Source organism: Rattus rattus, chromosome 3 (genome assembly GCF_011064425.1).
Source record: "Rattus rattus isolate New Zealand chromosome 3, Rrattus_CSIRO_v1, whole genome shotgun sequence".
NCBI lineage: Eukaryota > Metazoa > Chordata > Mammalia > Rodentia > Muridae > Rattus > Rattus rattus.
In genome coordinates, this window is record NC_046156.1 from 23,835,312 (window position 1) to 23,860,288 (window position 24,977).

Below are 24,977 nucleotides of genomic sequence, written 5' to 3' on the forward strand. Positions count from 1 at the left end.
TGTTTTGCTTACATGTATATCTGCATTCCACATGTGTGTATGTGTCCACAGGGGCCAGAAGAGGACACGGATCTCCTAGAAGTGGAGCTGCAGATGCCTATGTGTCACAGCATCACGCCGAGACTGAACCCCACGTCCGTCCCCCGTGAGAGCAGCAGGAGTCTCAGTCACTGAGTCATCTTTGCAGCCTTATTGTAAAATTTTGGTTAAATCGCCAAAATTGGTAGGATTCTACGATTGCACTTGTGAGATTTATAAAACTGTTATCCTATTTCATTTTATATAAGCTATGTGTGGGTGTCATGTAAGTTCAGGTGCCCACAGGCTGAGGAGAGAGCATCAGAGGCCTGGAGCTGCCTTGTCCAGGGTGCTACAAGCTGAACTGGGTTCGCTGCACAAACAGTAAATACTCTTAGTTGCTGAGCCACCGCTCCAGCCCCATTTTAGATTTTTGAAATATTCTAACATTCTTGTCTGATTAGCCCCCAAACGTCACATTCCAGGATTTCCTTGTCAAGCATGTTTAGAGGCCTGGCTTTAAGGTAATGATAATTTTAATGCTATAATGTTCCCTTGTCCTCCTAACTTTTGGGTCTCAGACTGTCAGGATCTATGAGGATTACCAGAACCTTGGCATCGATTATCCAAGGTATGGCAGACATCTGCTTCCTTAATGCCTCAGTCCACCTAAGTTTGTAATTTGACCTTTTCTCTGAAGCACCAAGTAAACTGCCTTGACTACGGCCCCGACCAGCCATTTTCATCACCAAAGCAGGGGAAACCCTCATCTCATATTCCAGCCAAGCTGTGTGCCTCTCCAGGCCACACTATCTTTTGTGTGTGTGTTTGTGTCTGTGTTAGGACCAAGGCTGGTGTCGAACCTCTTCCTCAGACACTTTCCACCGTAATTTTTGAGGCAGGATTTCTCACTGTACTCTGAGCTCATCAATTCAGTTGGTTAGGAGGTCCCAGATCCCCTGTCACCTTCTCTGCAGCTCTGGGATCACAGGTGTGCCTGTCAAATTATCTTTTAGCCTGAGTGCTGGGGATCCAAACTCAGGTTCGAACAGGGGTCCACCCTCCCTGGTTGGATCATTTCTGGGCATCCAACCTAATTGCATGGGGTTTCCAAGAGCAGCCCCTGTGCCTGGCTCTTCTCTGCCTTTGGTTTGTCTAGCCTGGATGCCATGGCTGGCTCTCCTGGACTCGTTGGAGTTTCCTCTTGCCCTAATGCTCTTCTTCCTCTAGATGCTTTCAGAATGACCTGACCCATGCTGCATGCTTGCCTTTTCTACTGACAAACCTCAGGTTCAGCCAGAGGCCTTCTTTGGTTTTCTCCTTGAGTGGCACAACACGAGAAGTCCAGCTTCAGCACACTCCAGTCTAAACTGATCTCCCCTGCCCTCCTCTCTAAGAGTCACCATCAAGCCTGTCTCGGAACTTCACCCATAGTTCTTTTGTCCCTCCACCGCCTACCATTTGGACCTAGTCTTCTCAACTGCTGGGATTTTCAGTCTGTGTGTCTGCTCCACTCCAGAGAACATTCCTTGGCAGCTAACCACACAGTACCTCACTGGATCACTTCATTGGGTTTTCCTCGCCAATGTACACAACCCCTCGAACTTATTTTGTTTGCTCTACAGTAGCACTTATTAGAAGCTCACTTGGTTCCTGCCACTACTTAAATGACCATCTACTGGCTCCGTCTCATCTGCACGTGAACTTCCAGTCTCGCTGTAGCTAGTGAACGACAAGGTTCCCAGGGAGCCCTCGAAGGTTCCAGAAGCAGGAAGTAATTGCTGGAGGAGGAGACTGACCAGCCAGGTTGCCGAGGGAGAGCCTAGGCTACTTAGGTGCCTCCATGTTGCAGGAGGCTGGGGGATGGAGCTTCCGTGAGTCATCTCCCCTTTTGGGGTGAGCTTGTGGCCAGTGCAGCTGTTTTGAGTCATCACTGAGTAACCTCATAAGCTATGACCCCCAAAACTCGATGGCTCACTGTAGCCCCAGTGAACTCGCTGGCTCACTGTAGCCCCAGTGAACTTGCTGGCCCACTGAACTTCAGTGCAGTTGTTATTTGGTTGTCATGGATTCCCTATGTGGGGGGAAGAGACATGTGACAGGAAAAGCCTGTCACATAACAAGCTGTTCATACCTCTATGACTGCACTTACTATCCTCCCAAACCTGCCTCAGCAGATTATGAGATCTGTGACATGGGACTCATAGGAGCTCTGAGCACCCTCGCCTGGTGTCTAGGCCCGTAGGCAGAGCTCAGGTTTTGTTGAATAAATCCTGTCTTCAGACCCATACAATCTTTAATTTGGAAGCTAATATAAATAGCATATGTTAACTCCTAAAGGACCTAAAATACATTGAAACGTATAATTAAAATTATAATCACACCAATATGAAGCTAATATTATAAAAAGAGTTGGTACCTTAAGTTTCTTCAGGATTCTGTGGAATTCCATGGAACATCTCTGGTTTGTAGTAAGAAGCTTTTCAATCTCTTTGGTTTGTGTGTATGGAAGTGAGAGCTTTGTTTTTATAGTAACTGACAGCTCCTTTTGGGTTTTAGTTTCTTTCTCCAAGTCAAGAGAGAATCCATTCAAGCACTTGTAATCATTAGCCATTTCTGAGTATCTTTTCAGGAGTTTCTAAAGGAAATTAGAATTCACTGTAATGAATGCTAGCATTGTAACAATGGAAAAAAGAAATTAAGACCTTTGTGTTTAAAAGATAAAGGAAGCTGATTTTTAGATTGTAGGAATAATGTATAATAGTGTGGCAAATACAATAAAGAAAACCAACCCTTCTTTTACTCTTCTGAATAAACTTACTGTGGCCCAGAGCACATGGCTGTAACTCAGCTGTCCCTGCCCGTGTGGTGTGGCCGCCCCCTTGCTATGACTGCTCTCCTGCTGCTGCTCTGCCGTCTCTGCCCACTGGATTAAAATGCAGCATGAAAGGGCTCTCAGCTCACACTCACCACTCAGTCCTTAGCTCCTCCGAAGCGTAGGTCAGATTGTGTCTCTCCAGCGGGCCTCCTCCCCCTCACAGCAAGCCCTGGGTCCTTTCAAGGCCCCACAGCCTACTCCTTCACGTCTCTGACTTTGCTTCTCACTAGCTTTCTCTCTTGAAATTCTCCCTCAGGACCTCTGTATCACAGTTTGTCCTGTCTACCGCAGTCTTCCAAGTGAACCAAGCCCTTCCGTGTTTTTAGAGATTTGCTCAGTATCACTTTCTCACACAGGCCGTAAAAAAACAAACCACAAACTGCCACTGTGCCATTTGTATACACATGTACATGTATGCACACACACACATGTGCTAGGCTATAGAAACATTATAATGTTTAGGGAACACTTGCTATTATCTGCTCACTGTTCCCTTTATAATTCCACCTGGGGCAGCACAGGATGCCTTTGGAACAGTAGCGACAAAGCCACGGAGCTGCTACAGGGCTCTTACTTCTATCCTGAGGCACTTTTCTCGAAGTCTTCCTGTACAGTGCTGTTCTCCACCACATAGTAACCCCTTTCCATATTGCATTGTCTCTTCATAGTTCTGATGGGCCTGGTTCAAAGAAAGACACAACAGTGACCACACTCACACAGCACTAATCAAACACGCTTACACTGTACATCATGTTCAGTAAAGGAGCTAAATACTTCATTGGGATTTATTAATAACAGCACTAAAATAGGCAAACAAAAAGAGTGATGTTACTGTCAAGTCACACAGGGAATGACTTACACTCACTGAAGGGCACAATCACAATCACAATCATAACTCATAATCCGTGGTTCAGACTTTACAGTGCTTGCAGTCTTGACTTTACTGGTTGAAAATCTAAGACCTGAAATTCTCTCAAATTCAACTTTTTTGAGCTTCATTCTACCTAAAACCTTTCTAGAAATCAAGTATTTCAGATACCAAAATCCTCTGCACATATTTATGTATTTTATTATCTCTTCTTAACGACTGCTTGTCTTTAACACACTCAGAAAAATCTATGCTTAGTTAGAAATGAGCTCTACAGCACAAGAGGGCCAAAGGGCCCAGAGTCCAAGCTCTGACCCTACCTTTCCCCTCAGTGCTGCACCCACTGAATTCCTGGTCTTGTTTTTCTCTGTCACTATGTTTGAAGGTTGGTACCACATAAATAATGCTAGGCTTAGCATTCCGACATATGGATGAACCCCATATGCCCTGCAGTTGGAGGCTTGGCTTGCTTCTAGATTTTGGTCACCACAAACCACTCTACCCCCAAACAATGTTCTATTCTTGCCCAGTCGGCAGAGACACAGGTAAGGCAAACTCTTGGAAGGGATACTGCTGAACCAAACGTACTGGATGCACAGAGATGCTGCTGAGGTGGAAAGATGCTGGCTCAGCAGCAGAGAGCACCAGCTGTTTTCAGTTCCAAGAGATCCAACACCCTATTCTAGCCATTGCAGGTACAAGATACACAGACAGACAGACAAGACAGACAGTCAGTCAGCCAGAGACTGATTCCCCTATGGATCCTGCATCTTCGAGAGTGGCGTCTCTGAATACGAAGAAGCACGCTCACCTTAAACGTGGCTTCTCTTAGGCTGTCCTTGAGCTGGTCTCTCTCCATCCTGAGTAGCTCCTCAATTCTCTTTAGATCATCTCTTTCTTTTGTTATAGATTTCATTTCTTCAAGGTTCTGGTGAATCTGCTGAGCCAGATTTAAATTCTCCATCTCTATCTTACTCAGAGCTAAGCCCTGCTCCTTGAGCTGCTTCTTGGTTTCACCGGCATCCACTTTTAACTTAAGAAGTTGAAGCTCACTTGCCTTAAGTTCTTGAACCTGAAGACAAGAGATCACATTCTCTATGGTTAAGGGGCTTCCGTCTACTTGCTAGTCTAAGGACCACAGGTACAGGTATCCATGGACGTCTTCTGGAAGCGGAGCTAAGACACACAGGTGTGGGGATCAAACCAGCATCCTCTGAAGAGGATTCCTGAGCCGTCCAGCTCAGGAAGCTTAACTCCTTTTCCACTGTGTGTGGGGGATGGGGTGGGGGTGAGGTGCTCACTATAGGAGTGTCTAGAGCTGGAGGGCCATCTGACAAGGACACTGAACACTGAACTTAGGTCTTTGGCAAGAGCAGTGCCTCTTAGCTGCTGAGCCGTCTCTCCAGGCTAGGACATGGACTATTTTCAAGAAAGATGAAGAAGAATTTTGCTGGGAGTAGTCATGCTAGTCTTTACTCCCATGACGCTCAAGGGATGTCACTCCTATCTGTGTTTTGCTAAAGGCACCCCGTTTTCTTTTGAGGTATAACACACACGTAAAGTGTACTAATCTTAAATGTAGAGCTCACTTAATTCTTTTTTGTTTCCTGGCAGGGTTTCTCTGTGTAGCATTGGCCACTCTGGAACTCGTTCTGAATACAAGGCTGGCCTCAACCTCAGAGATCTATCTGCCTCTGCCTCTCAAATGCTGGGATGTGTATCAATACTGCCTGGTTCAGTTATTCTTCACACACACACAGGCACACGTACACACACATCCCTATAAAACCACTGTCTGTCTCAGGTCTCTCTCTCTCTCTCTCTCTCTCTCTCACACACACACACACACACACACACCTATAAAACCATAACCCACACCAAACTAGATAGCATTTCTCATTTCTCTTACCCCATAAATACCTGCATGTCCTTCCTTTGTCCTTTTCTATATACACCCAAGGAACGGAAACGGCATGCTAACGGTGAATACTGTCAAACTGTTTCCCAATGTGGCTCAACTGTTACATTCCCAAGGCTTTAAGGCATGAAGAGTGAGATGCCCAGTCAGTACCTTCTCCTGTAATTTAGTGTTTGCCTTCCCAGCTCCATCTTCATGTCTGACACTTCCTCTGTCCTCTTAGCCACAGTTCCCACGAGTCTCTCGATGGTTTCTTGGTGCTCTTTCAGATCCAGGTGAGCAATTCTTAGTTTCTCTTGCTTTTCCAGATCCTTAAAAAGGGACATATCTTAACATTAAGCAGCATTAAAAAAAAAAAAAAAAGTGATATATTTTCTTAGTAAAAATAATCATGTTTTTACTTCTTTTTTGTTGTGGACCTGGACTGAACTCAGGACCACTCTTCAAGCAAGCAGATGCTCTGCTCCTGAGTGGTCCTGTCCATTTGCTTTTACTTCTTTTAAAAAATTCACCTAAATCGTCTTCATGTTACCACCACCACCACCACCACCACCACCACCACCACCACCACCACCACCACCACCACCACCACCACCACCACCACTACTTCCACCATGATGTGTGTGGGGAGCTTCCTATGAAGTCAGTGGACAGGTCTGTGGAGTCTGTCTGTCCTTTATACAGACAGGTTCCTGAGACCAAGCCCAGATCACCAGGCTTGTGCAACAAATGCTTTACCTGAAAAAGCCCATCATGGGTCCTGCTTTTACACCTTAGTGATCCCTATTGTTGGGAAGTCAGTCCTTTTCCTCCCATTTCTCCATACCCCTAACTTTAAGAAGCCAACACACTGCACATAATTTTCTTACCAAACTGCTTCCCTCTTAATGTTTTCTGAGTTGCAGAACAGGACACTGAGATCCATGTTTTAAAGACATGTACAACACTTTGGCATAGTGCTTGTTATTACCAGTTTCTTCCTAAGATACATTTAGGCTGCTTCCTATTTTTAATATCAACCATAATAACCAAACAACTTTAGGGTCTATTTGTGTTTATGTCTACACTCATATGCATATATTTTTAACAATGGAATCAAGGTATATCTAGGATAAAACTCCATAAAGAAGTGCTGAATTAAAAGTTTTATACCGGGGCTGAGAGATGGCTCAGTGGTTAAGAGAGGTGACTGTCGGGGGTTGGGGATTTAGCTCAGTGGTAGAGCGCTTGCCTAGGGAAGTGCAAGGCCCTGGTTTGGTCCCAGCTCCTAAAAAAAAAAAAGACCAAAAAAAAAAAAAAAAAAAAAAAAAAGAGCACTGACTGCTCTTCCAGAGGTCCTGAGTTCAAATCCAAGCAACCACATGGTGGCTCACAACCATCTGTAATAAAGTCTTAAAAAAATTAAAAAAAAAAAAAAGTTTTATACCAAACTATCCATCTAAAAGACTATTACTCCTTTGCCACCATGAGACTCATTACTCCAGGTGGGGATTCAGAGACCTGCTAGGGATGGGGTGGGGAATGGACACCAGGAACTTACACTTGCTTCTGTTTGTCGCAGACTTTCCCTTAGTTGGTCTTGCTCTTCTCTGAGGGCTTCATCCATAATTTTTAGGTCATCATTTTCCTTAGTGACTAGTGTCATTTCTTTAAGGTTCTCATTAAGTTGTTGAGTCAGTTTTAACTTCTCTATTTCTATGCTTTCCAGAGTTGAATTCTGGGCTTCGAGCTGCTCCTTATATTGCTCCATTTGGTCCATTGTTTCTCTGAGATCAGCCTTTACTTGAGAAAGCTGATGTTCTTTTTCCTGGAGTTCTTGGTTCTTAAGACAATCATATAATAAGTTAGAGTGTTGGACATACGGACAAAAATGCAAACAACGATCTTAAAATTGAAGCAGCAAATCATCTATGCCTTAAAATTCAGATATGTTCACAGCCTGTTTCATCATAGAGAAGATCTGGTTTGTCTCCCAATTATTCAGATTAAAAAAAAGATACCTGTGTTTCTAAGACAGCATGTGCATGCTTTAAGTCCCCGTGAATGTGTGCTATTTCATCTGTGTAGTCAGACACACTCTTTCTGAGCTCGTTGATAGTTTTTTGGTGCTCTTGCAGACGCATATGTGCAACTCTTAGCTCTTCCTCTTTTTCCAGACCCTTAATAATCACAGAGAAAAGAAGGCACTGAAAGAAATCCATTTCAAACAGAAGGTATACAGAAGGAAGGAAAAGTTCTCTTGTCTTCTCTAAGGCCTCCCAGGCCTCACTCTTGAGTTGCTCTAGGTGTGACCACAAATTCTCAATAACTACTGCCAGCCCATCTTTTCCCAGGGCAGGACACTCCCAACCAGTGTCACGTCTACTTTGTTATGTAAGGTGCAGCACTCCGTCCTCCAAATACACTGTCCTATTCTATCAGCCCCTTCTTATGGACAGTGAACATCTACAACGATCTCTGCACCACTGTGTCATGTGTACAATGTAAAAAGCCACATCCAAACTCTTCAGGACTAATGCTAACTTCTGCCCACCCTGAAGCCCAGTGGTCTTCAGGACATGGAGGCTGCACAATGCCAGAAATGGCACTCACTTTAGTTGTTGTCTCTTCAAGGCTCTTCTTCAACTGGTCTCTGTCTGCTGTGAGGCGCTCCTCCACACTGCGAAGCTCATCTCTTTCCTTTGCTACGGATTTCATTTCTTCAAGGGTTTCATTAAGTCTCTGAGTCAAGTTTACATTCTGCATTTCCACCTTTTCCAGACTTGACTTCTGGGCCTCCAACTGCTGGTTTAAGTCTTCAAATTTATTTCCTTGAGTCTCATTAAGAGTCTTCATCACAAGATATTCATACTCTTTGTCCTGAAGTTCTTGCAGCTAAGAAAATATAACAAGTGAGGTCACAGGTACATAGAAGTGGGTTTTTGTTTTTAGGAGAAAGGAAGATGTGTTCCTAATTCAAGGCAAAAGCTCTGACGCAGTCACTCGGACGCATAGGAATAGTTTCCAGTCCCTTTTATTATTCAGGAGAAAATGCTGACACGTACTAGGTGGCAGCACAGCGACCTCAGCGCCACGCTGTTCCCCGTATGAGCAGCAGCAGACTCACCCTAGTGCTGATCTCCTTAATGCTCTCCTGCTGCTGCTCCCTCTCCACATGAAGGGCCTCTTGTGCTCTTCTCAGCTCTTCTCTTTCCTTAATTAGAATTTTTATTTCCTCTTGACTTTCTTCAAGTTGTTTATTCAGCCGGAGTCTGTCACTCTCTACACTCTGCAGTGCTGAGTCCTTGGTAAGGAGAAGCGCCCTGATGTGGTCAAGTTCACTCATCTTCCCTTGAGCCTCACTAGTTTCTTTTATATTAAGTTGTTCCTGTTTCTCACAGAGTTCTTGAACCTTCAACCAATGATAAATAAGTTATTAGCACGGCATATACAGGGATATTCATTCATTCATTCATTCATTCATTCATTCATTCTCTCTCTCTCCCCCCACTCCCACTGCTCCTCGCCTCCACCTTACCTTTCTCTCTAGTTCACCAGTGGTCACCTCCAGCTGCACCCGCACGCTCGACAGCTCAGCTTCCTTCTGGGAGAGGCTCACTATTAGGGAGTCAATTTTGTTCTCTTGCTCTTTCAGGCAACAACGAGCAAGGCTTAGCTCCTCTTCAGTTTCTAGATGCTTTAGTATTAGAGAAATTATAAGATGTTTATAGACATATAATCGTCACAGTATAATTAACTCCCTTTTGAAAAGATTAGTCATAAGGAAAAGGTTTGCTTATAAAAGATCTTGAGAAATACAGGGCAAAGGGGAAACTACTTTATCTGTCACTTCTCTGAGATGCTCTGATGCCCATCTGCCTGGAGAACCTGCTGCAGGCACGGTCGTTCATCTCTCTCCTTTGGCCAGCACAGCACAATAAGCCCCAGGATGCAGTAGTGGCATGCGTACCTTAGCAGTAGCCAACAGCTCTCTAATAGACTTAACAAGAGGGAAATAATACCGGGTACTGGAACCTAAGTAACTCCTCAGGGATAGTGGAGCATAGATCTTGGAGAATAATCTATAAACATGTCTTTACTAAACCAGCATAATTCCTAGCTGCATCCTAAATACTTGCTCTTTTACCAACTTGGGCATTTCTCTTTCTTCTCTCTGCCTTTGTACTGTTCAGTTGCCTCACTCATTACCTCAGGAGACTCCCTGTCCTTTCTTCCCACATCATGGGCTGCTTTTGTTTGTGTAGACCTCTTGCATCTTAGACAATACATTTGCTAGCGAAATATAACAGACAGGATCCAGTGGCTCAATACAGGGTAATCTTCCCACACGCTCCCATTCCCCAGTTAATATATATATTGTACACACACACACACACACACACCCCGCACGTAGTTTTTTTTAAACATATATGTATGAGTATTTTGTCTGTGTACCACAACTGTGCGTGCCAGAAGAGGATGCCAAAGTCCCTGGCACTGGAGTACAGATGGCTGTGAGCCATTATGGGTGCTGGGAATTGAACCTGGGTCCTCTGCAAGAACAGCGAGTGCTCTTCACTCCTGAGCCACCTCTCCAGCCCCAGTTCCTATGCTTTAACTAAGGGTTCACTTTATTGCCAAGTGTCTCAGTAGATACAGGGTGGAGATGAAATAGTGAGTCTTTTTTGTTCCCTGCACCCGTGATTTGTACCAGATCATGTTTTTAGAGAAAAAGACAGCTACTGTGCCAACTCTCAGCAGACTGAGGAGGTAGGCTATCCAGGATGTTGATGCCAGCATACCTACTATCATGGGTTATAGGAAGGGCTTCCTAGGGGCAGAACAGACAGAGCTAAGAATAAACCTCTGCTTCCATAAAGGCGTGTGCGAGTGCTGCTGGTGGGCACGGAGAGCATCACAGGAAGGGAGGCTGCAGCAGGGACAGCAGCCTGCAGGACCTGCTCCTGGGACTCACGGGCCATCCAGTGGGCTCTAGTTTTGAAAGAGCTACAGTCAATAGTAAACAAATTAAAGAAGAAAACACGCTATCCCCACTGGGAGCTTGGTTAGACCTGTGCAGTGTAAGAATGAACGACTCAGGGCTGGATTGGCTCAATGATTAGAGCACTTGTTCAAAGGACCTGGGTCCGACTCCCAGCACTCGTATCATGGATGCTCATCGCTTCTGTGGGCATCAGGCACACATGTGGTAAACAAGAAGGCAAAGCACACATATGCATAAAATAAATCTACGACAACATGAATGTGGAGAGCTAGAAAGAAAAAATGGTGTATTAGGATATTGATAATATGGATAATATGGATAGAAAAATGGGAGGGTTTTAATGTAGGTCCCACGCATACATTTATGTGTACACACCACATACATGTACACACACACAGTCACGAGGTATGGAAACTGCATTCTAAAGTAAGTGAAGGGAAGATAGAGTCAGAGTAGGAATGATTTCCAGGTTTCTAACAGAAACCATGGAGATGACAGTAATACCCTATAGAGAAAAGGGGTCTGACAACTTAATACAGGATCTTATTTGTCTCAGGCTGCCCTTAACACAGTGCTGTGTCAGCTCCAGCCCTGATACCCTGTGCCAGGGCTCAGATCAGAGTTCCCTGTCACCAGGCATGGCAGGCGGTGGGTGGGGTGCGTGGGGTGGGGTGGGAAGGTATTTTCAAAGAAAAACACTTTTTTCTGGTTTACTTTTTCTGTGATTAAGGCACTGATTCTTCTAAGTCAAATCTGAATACTCAAGAAGAGAAGATGTTCTGACGTTTAATCGTTTGTTTATATTTAGTCGCACTTTTAATTATTCTGTTTCTAGTCACTCTATGATTAAGAAACATCTGCAGAAAGTTAGTAGTAAGAGTAGTAAGATTTTATATGTGACAAAAGCAATGTTTTTAAATGTGACACAACTTAATTCTGAAAGAACTAGTTAGGCAGGAAGAACTCGGCTGTCCAAGCTTAGTGGTACACACGACTACATCCTAGGACTGGGGAAGTAGAGGCAGAAGAATTATGAGCTCAAGACCAAGTCTGGCCACAGAAGATTGTATCTCAAAAACCAGAAGTAAACAACTCACATTAGCCAAAGTTCTTCTGGCATCGTCCTTCAGCTGGGCACATTCGACCTGCAGTGCTTCCTGTGTTCGTCTCAGGTCATCTCTCTCTTTAGTGAGACAGCTTATCTCCTTCTGACTTTCTTCAAGTTTCTTGGTCAGTCCAAGGATTTCTATTTCTATGCCCTCCGTTGTTAATGAATGCACTGTTCTGGAATGTTCTTCCACTGGCTCCAGTTCATTCCCCTTTTCTGCACTGTCCCTGGCTTCTTTCGCATCAGGAAGTAGCTCTTGCTCTCGCGGCACTGGGATCTTGTAATATTCACAAAGCACAGGTTACTATCTATAGATTACATACATTCTTTAAATGGAAAATGTCAGGGAAATTCTACCAGCAATGACAGTGACCTTGAACCTTAGGGTCTCCCTTTCTTATGCACTCAGTCTCAATCCCTTCTGATTTGACATAACGTCTAGTGTAAGTGTACCATATTTTCTTCTCAGCTGCTCAGAACCGAAGCGAACCAATCTTCATATCATATATCTTCACACTATTAACTCAGTCAGTTACAGGCTTAACTTCCAACTGGTTTCCAGATTATAAGCAAATAAAAGTTGTCACATGTCTTTGTGAATATACGCAGTACATATGGCATACCATATACATATCTCCAAATGCTGCCTTCCAAGCTTTCTGTGTGCACACTGATCCCCACTGCTTTCTGTGTGTGCACACTGATCCCCACTGCTTTCTGTGTGTGCACACTGATCCCCACTGCTTTCTGTGTGCACACTGATCCCCATTGCTTTCTGTGTGCACACTGATCCCCATTGCTTTCTGTGTGCACACTGATCCCCATTGCTTTCTGTGTGCACACTGATCCCCATTGCTTTCTGTGTGCACACTGATCCCCATTGCTTTCTGTGTGCACACTGATCCCCATTGCTTTCTGTGTGCACACTGATCCCCATTGCTTTCTGTGTGCACACTGATCCCCATTTATCCTGGTTGCTAGCAGAACCACGTAAGTGCTTATTTCTACAGGCACTACATTATAATCGAGGAATTGCTTAAACACACTGAGAAAAAGAATCATTTTATTATACAAGTTTCAGTGCTTGGCAGCAAGTAGTTTTTAAAACTGTACTGGCCCAGTTACCCCAATATGATCTTTCTCACAGCATTTACAGTTACCTCATGGTGTTTTATTCGTCTGACTGCTCACTTGCTGCTATTTCCTTCTACTACACCCAATATGAATCCTTGTCCCTCTCTTACCACCCCTTCTCCTTCTTGAGACAGGTCTTCCATAGCTCAGGTGAGTCTCAAACTTTCTGTGGAGTCCAGGCTGGTCTTGAACTCCCGATTCTCCTGCTTTAACCCCAAGCTCTGAGAGTGTAGGTTGCACCAGCTCAGAATGTGTCTGCCACAGTAGAGAGCCACCAGATTCTTACCCACTGAATAAACGGTAACTATGTATCTATTTTCCTCAAAGGAGAAAGACGATGGAAGTGGTGAAGGCTGTGAAGCCAGGACATACCTCTCCTTGTGATGCAGGGTTGGTTTTTCCTGTGTGCTGGGTGCTTGATGCTTGAGCTTCTTTTTCAGAAATGCTTCCTCTTAGCTCTTTGATGATTTCTTGGTATTCTTTTAGATTTGCATGGGCAATGTTTAGTTGTTCTTTTGTTTGTAGGCTCTAAGTCAGTAAGTGAAATTTAAAGAATTTTATAGCATTCACCCAATACTACGTCCCTCTTTCCAGTTGAATACATTAGAATTGAATACTAAAGAAACATTTAACAGATAAAGAAATGCTATGATATGACTTACCGCAGATTCCATTTCTCTTGCGTATTCTTTAAGTTGCTTTTTCTCTATTTCAAATGACTCCTGTAATTCTTTTAGATCGTTTCTTTCCTTGGTGATAGACTCCATCTTCTCATAATTTTCATGAAGTTTCTGAGCTAACTCCAGTCTCTCTGTTTCCACACGTTCCAACGCCAATGCTTGGTTCCTGAATTCATTCTGTAAGTTCTCCACGTCAGTCACCTTGGCCTGCATCTCACTCATAGCTTCTTGTATACTAACAAGTTGCTGCTGTGTCTCTTGGAGTTTCTGGTTCTTAGGGGGTACAATTTTTTTGAAATTATCATGTTGCTAAATTTTTATGTAACATTAACAGAGCATTGTTTACTTCAATGGAGATGGATAAGCAGCACTGGATGTAAACTTGCCTTTAGACAGAATGGGCTAAACCATTCAAGACTACGTAGAAACTCAGAATGTGAACCTGTTTGGAAATGGGACTTTACGGATATAATCAGACTGAGTAGTGAGGCTAGATTACTTTGGATCACAGTGGAGTCGTAGATTCCAGGACGGCTTGGTGATACCAGATACCAGTCAAAACAAAAAAGGGGCCCTTCCCTAAGTCATCAAAACAAAAAACCAAAAAAACCCACCACTGACATTTCAACTTTTAAACTCAGATTCTGGGAGTTAAGGCCAGTTTGGTCTGCGTAAAAAGTTCCAGAGCTACATAGTAAGGCCCTATCTCAAAGAACAAATACACAGCAAACAAACAAACAAAAGAGAGTGGTGACAAAATGCATTTCTGTCATGTAAGCCACTTTATGGTAATTCTGGTATTATTTTGGAAACTTACATAGTTTGATCAATGAATCAAGGTATAATGAAAAAATTAAACTAAAAAGTCAAGAGACTAGTTAAGTATACATACACAGATTCCTAACAAGCACAAGTGATGTAAGTAAATAAATAATATACACATACCATCTGTTTATTTAGAGACAGAGTCTCAGTCAGCTCAGGCTGGCTTAGAACACAGTAGGAAGCCCAGGCTGGTATCACATGTAGATTCCCTTGCTTAGCTGCCAAACTGAGGCACCATGCCTAGCTTCCCATTATATATGTCTATCTCAAACTGAGGCACCATGCCTAGCTTCCCACTATATATGTCTATCTCAAACTGAGGCACCATGCCTAGCTTCCCATTATATATCTATCTATCTCAAACTGTTAGCATTGATCCTGCTCCACGTTGGAGGTATTTAAGATTAGAGGAATCAAAATTTATTAGCAAAATGTGTAGTCAGAACAAGTAGGAAGACAGCATGGGAAGTTTACCTTTTCCTTTAACTTTTCTTCTATTTCTGCCAATCTCTCATGTGCCCTGGAGAGCTCTTCACTCTTCTCTGTGGCATGATCCTTTTCCTGTGCAGCTATCTCTTGTTGCCTTTTAAGTTCATCTCTAAGAATTCTCAACTCTTCCTGGTTTTCCACACTCTAGAGTTTTTTAAAAAAGTCCTAGATTAGAATTTATAACATTACCTTACCTTTGGTAAATCTGAAACACTCAGAAATTACTTTTGGTTCAAAATGAAGAAATCCAAGTATAACTACATAGCAAAAGACAACTGTAAAGATATGTTAGTCTGCTTTCAGTGGCCAAAGAGACTACAGTCACATTTTTTTCTGATGCGTTTATGATGGGATTCAACCACCGATCAATGATCAGTGAGCTCAAAATGGTTCCCATTCTTTTCTGACAGATATGGGTTAATTCATTAAGATCATACAGCAACATGCTTGTATATGAAGGTCAACAAAACGAACCAAATCAGAGAATATACTTTGTGTTTGCATGTTAATTTTCATTCAGTTTGTTGATAAACCAGACAATTCTAGGAAATTAAAATAGCACAAAGTGTCAGGTGCACTGGATCCACAGTGAATTTCCAAAATTATTAATTTTGACCCATACAGATTATAGGGACTTCTAACAGATAAAAAAACCGAGCCAGTATGGGAATACTGGTAAACATCAATGATTTAAAACAGAATTAAGAGCTACAATAGTAAAAGAGAAACATTCAGGAACATATTTAACAAAGTGTGTGTAATACCTATCAACTATAACACAACATTAAGAGAATAAATAAACCATTAAGGATGGTCAATGGTGGTCAGCTTATGAAACATGTTCAACATCTTTTATTACGAGGGAAAGGTGCAGTAAAATAGGTGCATTATCCAAAGAATGGCTAAAATTGAAAGTGTGAATAAATATAAAGTGTTGGTAAGGAGAGCAACCAGAATTCTATTTGTGGACAGGAATATAAAGTGGTAGAATTGATCTGGAAATCAATCTGGCAAGTTATTACCAGGTTAACACATAACACCCAGTAGGTCTACTTAGGCAGAGACATTTGTCAAAAGTCACATAACCATATACTTCCATGACGCAATTATTGCATACAGATTATACCCGAATAAAGTTACTATAATCTAAAATAAACGGATAAAAATACATGGTCAACTGTAGAGCGCTAGATCCTACCATTTCAATATTTTCCTTTAGGTCCATCTTCAATTGTTCCTTTTCTGCTATAATACTTTCCAGTGTCTGCTGCAGTCCGCTATTCTCCTGCAGTAGAGAGTCGATTTTCCTCTGTTCCTCAGTTTCCCCATGGTCCTCACCACCCCCAACCACTGTGTGGGCACTTTCAGCCAGCAGATTCTCTTCATCTATGCCATCCAGCTGAAACAGAAATGCATTGAAGAATTTACATAGTTAATAACTACTTTAATATCAGTAAAGTATCTATCACTTATATTCTGTACAAAGTACTGGTCTCAAATCAACACACTGACTCTGTTCTGTAACCACAGGGAGTGGGCATTGTTATTATCCCTATTTGGTAACAATGGGACTTACATTTGACAGAGGTAAATCCATTTATGTAAGATCATGCAGAGAGCACACAGTTAGCTCTGGCTCCAGTCCTGGTACTTTTAGACCTGTTCACTGGCCAGAGCTGCCTAGGTGGCAGTTCACATTGCAGTTTTCATGTATGTGAGGTTAAACTGACTCTGTGTACATTCATTTGTTCAAACTGATTGGATAATCAATACATATACCTTTCTTGTCTATGTATCTTCCTTAAATGTTTTCCAAGGGGTTGGGGATTTAGCTCAGTGGTAGAGCGCTTGCCTAGGAAGCGCAAGGCCCTGGGTTCGATCCCCAGCTCCGAAAAAAAGAACAAAAAAAAAAAAAAATGTTTTCCAAGTTATATGGTAGTATTTTGTGCTACAAAAGGTATTAAAGACATCATTTACTTTACTGAGCATTGGTGGTTGAATAAGAAAAAAGTGATTTGTCCCAAGGTCGGAAATGTGGGCCCCAGAGTCAGTGAGCTGATTAAGAGTGGAGCAGAGCCGAGGCGCTCACCTCTCTTTGATTCCTGACTGGGAATATGATGAGCCCTCACAATTGTGTGGCCATAACTTCCCTGACATGGTGGATTATACATTTACACCAGGAAGCAACATAATAGATCTTTCCTTAAACTGTTTTGTTACATATTTTGTGACAGCAACAAGAAAGTGCCTTAAGTAGTACATGTGTTAGAAAGCAGCTGTTTGTTCTTTACCTTTTGCTCAACTTCATCGCTAGATCCTTCCCTGCCCTTTATAGGCAAATGATCCGACATTTCCTCAGTAGCTTTCATTTTCAGCATGTTAATTGTTTCTTGGTGTTGTTTCAAAGACTCAAGAGCATTTAGTAACTGTTCTTGGGTATCTATGTTCTTTGTAAGAGACAAAGGAAACCATCTCATTAGAATGTGAAGCACACCCATTTTACAGTTACTACTTGATAATACTAAGGAGACTTCCTGCAGTTCTCACCCACTGGACCTTACCATGTTCACAGTGTCCTGGATGTCACTTCTGAGTTGGTCCCTCTCAGTCTGCAGGCTCTCCTGGAGCTGCTTTAGGTCGTTCTTTTCTTGGGTTAAAGCTCTTACTTCCTCCAAGGTTTGCTGCAGCTTCTCAGTGAGCAGATTTTTCTCCTTCTCTGCAGACTGCAGGCTGGAATCTCTCCTTTCTAACTTTTCTCTCAGTTCCTCCATTTGATTTAGCATTTCTTGACCCTCAGCTGTTTTCTGTTCGAGCTCTTGAGTCTTCTGAGAAAGCTTTTAAGAAAATGTGTGACAGAGTAAAGGTTAATGCTGTATCAGAGACAGACACGCACATATGTAGACAGAACTTGAAAGAAACAAAAGCCCACTCCCCTTATCCAAACTTAAAGCCAGGCTTTCTGCTTCTTTGGAGAGCGTCCCTACCTCCTGCTTCACCCTCTCACTCTCCTCCAGGACCTCCTCTTGTCTGTGCTTGAGCTCCACGTGTAGGCTTTTCAGTGCTTGGCACTCCTCATCGCTGCTCCTCTGGCTCAACTGGGAAGCTGCAAGGTCATCTTTCGTGTTTCCAATTTCCTCAAGTAAACCTTGAATTCTACTGTCTTTATGAGCCATTTCAGAAAACAGTTTTTCTCTTTCTGTTGTTATTACACAGAGCTCTTCGGATTTCTCATGAAGCTAGGGAAGAGAAGTAAACTTTAGGGCTGTTACCAATATGATAGGTGCCCTGAAGCAAGTTTCAGGATAGTTTTACATTAAGTGGAGATTTGCTTGAGGAACGGTGGCTTTTTTATTTGCAGCTCTGAGGATGGAACTCAGAGTACTGCACACTGGGCACGCATGCAACGGTTCAGCTCTGTCTACAGCAGACGGCACTGGTCTTGTCGGGGACTCTTCACTTAAACCTCCTTAAACCATCTTTATTGCCTCTTTCTTTCATGGTTTTTGATTCCAGTTAAAAAATGAACACATGAAGAAAACATCAGTAAAAACAGCTGAGTTTATCAGGAAACTCTTTCCTTAGCTATCCTTTCAAAGTTCGTTCTTTGAGACAGGGATTCTCTGTATAGCCTTGGGTGTCCTGGAACTTACTCTATAGACCAGACTGGCCTTGAAACCACAAAAACCTGCTTGTCTCTGCCTCCTCAGTGCTGGGAATTGAGTTGTGCATCACCACCACATTTTTTAATATGACCATGTAGCAGGCACTTTATGGTTTTCCTCAACATCTGATTTACTCCTCCCAACAAGCTACTGACTGCAATTCAAATTTTTAAAAATTTATACAGATAAACTATGCTTTTAAAAATTATTTAAGAAGCATCATTTAAATAATTAAATAATTCACAATATATTTATGGGTAGTTTAGTCGCTTTGAAAGGGAAAGATGAGAGAAATGGGAAGACAGCCACAGCAGAGGTTGGCTGCTGGCCGAGGAGGCAGGTCTGTACTGCAGTGACCAGTTTGATGACTGTTGCTTTAACATTTATGTAAGGCAGTGGTTTGCAACCTCTCCTAATTCTGGGACCCTGTAATATAGCTCCTCATGTGTGGATACCCTTCCAACCATAAAATTCTTTTTGTTTCTACTGCATAAACGTAATTTTGTTACCATTAAGAATCATAATGCACATATGTAACATGCAGATTGTTTACATGACTCCTGTGAAAGGACTGGCTGACCCCCGAAGGGTCTCAGCACTTATAGGATAAACAATGTTTGCAAATCACTTAGCAAGATGTTTGCTATATAAAGCACTCAAATCCTTGGCACTTTCATTTCTTTTAAAAAAGAAATGAGAAAGAGATTGACAGGCTATGAATTTGCGGGCTCATTTACTGACCCGGAAAACTTGTCGTGTCTCCAAAAACTGTCACTGTTAACTGTCAACTTGCTATTTTTTGAGATTTATTTATTTTTATTATGTGTTTGGGTGTTTACCCTGCATGTATGTCTATGCACTGTGTACATGCAATGTCCATGCAAAGTCAGAAAAAGGCTTCAAATCCTCTTGGAACTGCAGTTAGCAGGAGTCATTAGTTGTAATGTTACACTGCCAACTTAACAATCTTTCCATCCCTTCCTTTCTGATGTTCCCAAAGCCTAGACATGGCCCCCTGTACAGCTAAGCATGTCAAGACATCTGTTTATTTGCAGTCATAGTGATGCCATGTAAACCCACTTCAGTCTCTTGAATGCTGAGGTCACGGGCATGAAGGTATCTCCAGGTACTTTCCTATATTCTAAATTCTTGTTTCTTCAGCACAGTGATGACTAGTACCAAGAAATGGGGGAAAGACTAAACTAAGCTGTGTAAATATTATCCGAAGGCCAAACATAGCTGCTGCATGGATTATGTCATGAAGCACTTTGTTAAATAAACCTTGAAAACCTTGCTTTCCTCTCATGTTCCGTAAGAGCAGTGAGAGCATGAATTCCACTCCTTCCCACCACACAGGGTCACTTGTTTACAACGTCTCTCTTGTCTGCTTACCTCTCTCCTCAGCGTCTCCACCTCAGATGGTAAAGATTTCAACTCTGACAGCAAGTGAACTTCTTTTTGCAAAGTTTCTTTCTCTTCAACTTCTTTATTTAGTTCTTTTTGGAGATCAGTAATTCTTTTCTCCAATTCCAAATTAGACAATAAACCTATGTTGACAAAAGTGACCTAATTTTTAAAAGATTTTACACCACTTTTCTCAAGTCATGTCTACTGTGTTTGAAAAATATTTTTAAACCCTATTATGGTGGCTATAGAAATTTTTGTGAACAGTGACACCAATGATATTTTAACTGAACATTAAACTCAGAACTTAGCAATCACTTAATTTTGGGAAACGTTCTCAATTCCTTTATGTAAGTTTTTCGGCCAGTGTACAGATGTCTGAACTTGTGTAATACCTTTGCCATCTACCAAGGCGCTGAGTTTGGATATTTCTTGAAAAGCCAGCTGTAATTCCTTATCCAGATCAGTCTGCATTTTCTTTTTTGCCTCCAGTTGGCGTTGATACATCTGAATGTCATTTTCCATTTGCTTACAAGAATCTGAAAGTTCATTCTGTTGGAAAACATTGAAAATTGGCAACATTGTACTGATCTACTGTACTAAAGTACTATAATGTGATCATCACAAAGTGTGAAAGTTACCCACAATTCTCTCCTTCAGCTCCAGGTTCTCACTTCTAAGGAAGGCGGACTCCCTCTTGGCGTCCAGGGCCACTGTGTCCAGATCAGACAGAGTGCGCATTGCCTGTTTCAGGTCTTCAGTGGCTTCCTAGGCAGACAACAAAAGGGATACTTAGGAGACCCAAGTTTGAAAGATTTGGAAAATACTTTGGAGAACACATACACGTGTTATTCCTAGATGATCAAAAGGTAAAGCTATGCTACTAATCAAACAAATGAAATTAGGATAAGAAATTCTGGACATACTTTCTATATCGGAACAGAATATCTAGACATATTATTTAAAAAGCTGGTTAGTGTCAATTAAAAAACTTATGACAGGTATGGTGGCACATGCCTTTAATCCCAGACCTTTGGAGACACAGGCAGGTGGATGTCTGTGAGTTACAAGGAGACCTATCCAACATACTGAATTTCAAGCCAGCCAGAGCTATACAGGGAGATTCTGTTTCAAACCAACCATCCAACCAACCCACCAACCAACCATCCAACCAACCAACCAACCAACCAACCAACCAACCACCCACCCACCCACCCACCCAACTCACCTACCTCCCAACCAGTCAACTGACCCACCCATCAATCAACAAATCAACCAATCAACCCACTCACCAACCTAGAGGAGAAAAACTAAAACTACTCAAGCAACTACTTCCTTCAAGTCTTGTGGTAAAATGTAGATGACATTTATCACTGAACAAAATTATGCTCTATTAAATGTATTTAAATTGATTATAATCTAGCCTGGTATACAGCTGGTTCAAAAATATAACCATTTCCTGGGATGGTTTTAATAATATACTAGAAGTGGACAGCCAATCACACAACAGAAGCCAACCGGACTTACCGATGAGTATGACAGGTCTGTCTTTGTCGTTTCTGACTTTTGGGCGTCTATGTATCTCTGCAGCTCCTTAATCTGGTCCTCTTTCTCTTTAAGAAGCTCCACTTTTGAACTCAGTTCGTTCTAAAAGAACCAAAGAATAGTGCAGCTCAATTTAGTATGTGATTTGAATTTAAAATGACAAAAAATTCTTGTACTTAAAAATTTAAATTGATCAAAATTACTAATATTTAAAAAAATAACTGCTTTCTTCTCTGTAGTCATGTTTAATTACATGCATTTTTAAGTTGTAATCACTTATAAGAGAAATACTAAGATAAATGTTTACCTCAAGATCTTGATTATATTCTTCTGCATGTTTAATTAAATTCTTTAAGTTGGAAACTTCATGCATTAGTTGTAGCTGTGAGAGCAGATGGACAGGAAACAGCAAACCAATTTTTAATACAGAAAAGAAAAAAAAAAAGACAGAGAAAAGGAAAACCAAAGAAAGCATTTTTTTTTACTGTGTTAGAAACACCCAGCATAAAAGAGATTGGGAGATTAACTGTTCAAACTACTGTAACAGGGCACCTCTTAAGTTTAGTTCATAGCACCCCCTATAGTCAGACAGCTCACAGCCATTTGCAACAGTAGCTCTACTAGACCTGATGCCTCTGTGGGCAGCCGCACTCATAACATGTATGTACCTAATTAACACACTCTGACACATACCCAACTACATGTTAACATGTAAGATATTAAAAATCCAAGAAGCACTATCTAAACAAACCCAAACTCACAGAAACAAGTTACAAAGTGTAACAAAAAACAAATCTGGCTATTTTAAAGAGAACTTAAATTAATTACTTCTTGTTCAAATTCTCTAAGTTGTGTATACCTCAATCTTAGAAATCAGTGGCTTATAAGAATACTTTTGACAAACATATTTTGTTTTAAGTTCAGTATTTATATTTTTCTTACCTCTTGATCTTTTTCTTCTCTTTGTTCTAGAAACTCAAATTCCTCTAACTCATTTTTTTCTTTTAATTTCAATTTCAAGTCTTCATTTTCTCTTCTTAGCTGTTCATAGTCTAATACTAGATTATTATATTGAGTATTAAGTGAGGTCAACTCACTTTCTAAGTTTTCCTATAACAAATATAAACAAATTTCCAATCAGAGAAAATGCAGATATATCTTTTAATTGCTTACTTAACAAAAATGTAGATTAACTGAAAATCAACTCAAATTTAACTAGTTGATATAGGCCATTCTCTTTTCAACATCTGTGTAATTTCCCTAACTTGAAACAGGTAGATTAACTGAAGATCATTAAGTAATAAATCTCTGGGTCAGACAGGGAAAGGCCAATTAACTGTGAAAACAGAAAGGAACCCCGAGAAGTCCACCTGATCCTGACACCAACCCTTCATTCGCCCGCTTGTCTGACTTGTTTCTAGGAGGACTGGAAAAGAAACAGAATCAACATGAACTAAGTTCTAAGTTCCTAATGGTTCCCGTGGTTTACCCCTAGAGAAGCCATTTCTATATTCTATGCTACTTTGAGAAAAACTATAACAGGGGAAATAGCTTAAAATAAGACTTTTAGGTTTTGTTGTTGTTGTTGTTTTTGTTACTTTTCTTGAGTCACTTTTTAAGAATTTAACTTAAAGGTGTCTGAGTACATTGCCAGCACGTATGTAAGTGCATGTCGAATGTGTCTGTGGGGGTCAGGTTGACCCCCTGCCATGTAGATGCTGGAACTGAACCTGGGTCCTCCGCAAGAACAGCCAGTGCTGCTAACCTCAGTCATCTCTCCAGACCCTCAACATGGAACAAACCCTCCGATGTGTGAGAAGCAGACTCTCTGCTGCGGTAGTCAGCAAATGAGTAGTTGCCAGAACTACAGGAAGCACTGATGATGTATCCGATATAAAAGCAAAACCTCCTTTACTACACACATTTAGACAACTTTACTGTATACCTGAGAATCTTGTCACTTTCAAATCAGTCTTACCCTCAAGAAATTTCTCAAAATATAGAACTTAAGACGATTTACAGATCCTAAGATTTGATGGTAGGAGTTATAAGTAGGTTTCCACCTAGTATGTTAGCCCACACTGCTTTACAGAATGCTTACTCTATCTCTAGACCTCTCACAGCTGTCAATCAGACACAAATGATAACAGTCTTCCCTATAATCAAATTTGTCTCTGATATTAAGTCAGGCTGGGTCAACAGTGAAAGAGTTCTGACCAGGTGTGAGCTCAGATGAACTAATACTCTGGTATGAATGCCAAGAACATGTCAATAGCAGCTGTGATCACAGATCACTGTATGAATTAGAAAGTTAGCTGGAATTTGTATATCACTGTTAGATAACAGCAAGTCTAGCAAGAAGTCTGCACGCAGTGGCTGAAGAGACGGCTCACTAAGGATACTCTTCCAGTGATCCCGGGCTCTGTCCCCAACACTCAAATGGCAACTTAAGACCACCTGGAATTCTGGTTCCAGAGGATGTGAGGTCCTCTGCTGAGTCTGCAGGCACCAGACTTGCCATGTACACATATACGCATGGAGGCAAAGCATGCACACATGTAAAATAAAATTCTTACAAAAGAAAAAAAAACCCAAACAATGCAAGCGTAAGGACAGACGATGCTCTACAGACTGTATGACGTCACCTCACTGAGGAGGACAGACAGACACTCTGGACTGTATGACGTTACCTCACTGAGGAGGGCTGTTGCTGAGCTCCACTCTGCCTCAGCCAATGGCTCGAGTGTGTTATCGAACACTTCAGACTCCCAGGACAGTGCTGAAGTAGGAAAGAGATGCACGTCAGGAATATATTTACTATAAGTTCTGCTAGAAATGAGTAATAAAGAATTCTGACCAGACCTAAGCTCAAGTTGACTTATACTCAGGTATAAATGCCGAGAACATGTTAACAGCAGATGTGATCACGAATCACATTATTGTATGAATTAAGAAAGTTAGCTGGAATTTGTGATAAAATAAAGATCTTTGAAACAATATAGATAAAAATGACAAATCCTCATCTGAGATTTGACCATTGTCAGTAGGTAAGCATGTCCCTGAAGATGATAGTCCCAATGCTGGAGATACATAACTGATATAACAGTCTGAGGACCAGAATGAGTTTAGCTGGATGTTAGGCAGACATTACCATTTTAACTGAACCCAAGAGCAAAACGAACCCCAAGCCCCTGACTTGTACGCGTAAACCACAGTACGTTACTCTGTTCCTGACAGGGTCTTACCATACCTCAGCCTAGCTTTGAATTCCTGGCGGTCCTCCTGCCTCAGTCTCTCACGTGCTGCTATTATAAACTGAAGGCACTGCACCTGACTTACAGTGCATCATTTTTAAGAGATTTAGGACTAACAGAATCCTACGAATGTTCATTGTTGCAGCCACATCTGACATATACACCTTACTGAACCAGTGTCTATTGGTGACACAGGCGTCTCTATGGAGA

General features: G+C 41.8%; 1 protein-coding gene across 1 annotated transcript in view; it reads right to left on the reverse strand.

Annotated features, from left to right (window-relative positions):
- Window positions 1-24,977, reverse strand: part of Cenpe (centromere protein E) — a 57,579-nt gene that overhangs the window by 15,807 nt on the left and 16,795 nt on the right. The window contains 24 exon segments of the mRNA XM_032897283.1: window positions 2,438-2,656; window positions 3,471-3,575; window positions 4,576-4,836; window positions 5,836-5,864; window positions 5,867-5,993; window positions 7,223-7,504; window positions 8,275-8,556; window positions 8,789-9,073; window positions 9,200-9,358; window positions 11,764-12,051; window positions 13,281-13,436; window positions 13,571-13,861; window positions 14,888-15,046; window positions 16,101-16,301; window positions 17,194-17,349; window positions 17,464-17,736; window positions 17,887-18,138; window positions 19,957-20,111; window positions 20,364-20,520; window positions 20,614-20,736; window positions 21,496-21,615; window positions 21,821-21,895; window positions 22,456-22,623; window positions 24,204-24,292. Of these exon segments, the coding sequence (XP_032753174.1) occupies window positions 2,438-2,656; window positions 3,471-3,575; window positions 4,576-4,836; window positions 5,836-5,864; window positions 5,867-5,993; window positions 7,223-7,504; window positions 8,275-8,556; window positions 8,789-9,073; window positions 9,200-9,358; window positions 11,764-12,051; window positions 13,281-13,436; window positions 13,571-13,861; window positions 14,888-15,046; window positions 16,101-16,301; window positions 17,194-17,349; window positions 17,464-17,736; window positions 17,887-18,138; window positions 19,957-20,111; window positions 20,364-20,520; window positions 20,614-20,736; window positions 21,496-21,615; window positions 21,821-21,895; window positions 22,456-22,623; window positions 24,204-24,292 (4,412 nt within the window).